Here is a 470-nt window from a genome sequence, read left to right on the forward strand (position 1 = left end):
TGTGTGAAGCTAAATCATGCAGAGCAGGAGAAGCAGCGCTGGCGTACTGAAAAGGCCCAGATGGAGCGTAACATGCAGGAGAACCGGGAGCGCATGGAGAAGCTGGAGGGATATTGGATGGAGGCGCAGAGTCTTTGCCAGGCTGTGGATGAGCACCTGAAAGAAACCCAGGCTCAGTACCAGGCTCTAGAACGCAAATACAGCAAGGCCAAACGCCTTATAAAAGAGTATCAGCAAAAGTGAGAGAAAACACACAGATACTAATCCACATCCACATTCTTACTGAAGATCCTGTTTAGCTTGAACCTTGACTTTAAAGATGAATATATGTCCATATATTCACCTTTGTTATTTGTTAATTGTAATTTTGTGTTAATTTAATGTCCAAGGATAATAAATACACTTAAAATGACAATAAATACAATTAGAATTACATAACAACATTCTGAAAGACATACATACTAATACTA

The 470-nt window shown here is 39.8% G+C and overlaps 1 protein-coding gene across 1 annotated transcript in view; it reads left to right on the forward strand.

The window, feature by feature from the left end:
• The window catches only part of LOC107580129 (neurabin-2-like), a 2,561-nt gene extending 2,220 nt beyond the window's left edge, over positions 1-341 (forward strand). Inside the window, exon 2 of the mRNA XM_016265872.1 lies at positions 10-341. Coding sequence (XP_016121358.1) covers positions 10-243 — 234 coding nt within the window. The 3' untranslated portion in view covers positions 244-341. The remainder of the gene's footprint in view (positions 1-9) is intronic.
• The last annotated feature ends 129 nt before the right edge of the window (positions 342-470 follow it).

This window comes from Sinocyclocheilus grahami, unplaced genomic scaffold (assembly GCF_001515645.1).
Source record: "Sinocyclocheilus grahami isolate Dianchi unplaced genomic scaffold, SAMN03320097.WGS_v1.1 scaffold25170.1, whole genome shotgun sequence".
NCBI classification, from domain to species: domain Eukaryota; kingdom Metazoa; phylum Chordata; class Actinopteri; order Cypriniformes; family Cyprinidae; genus Sinocyclocheilus; species Sinocyclocheilus grahami.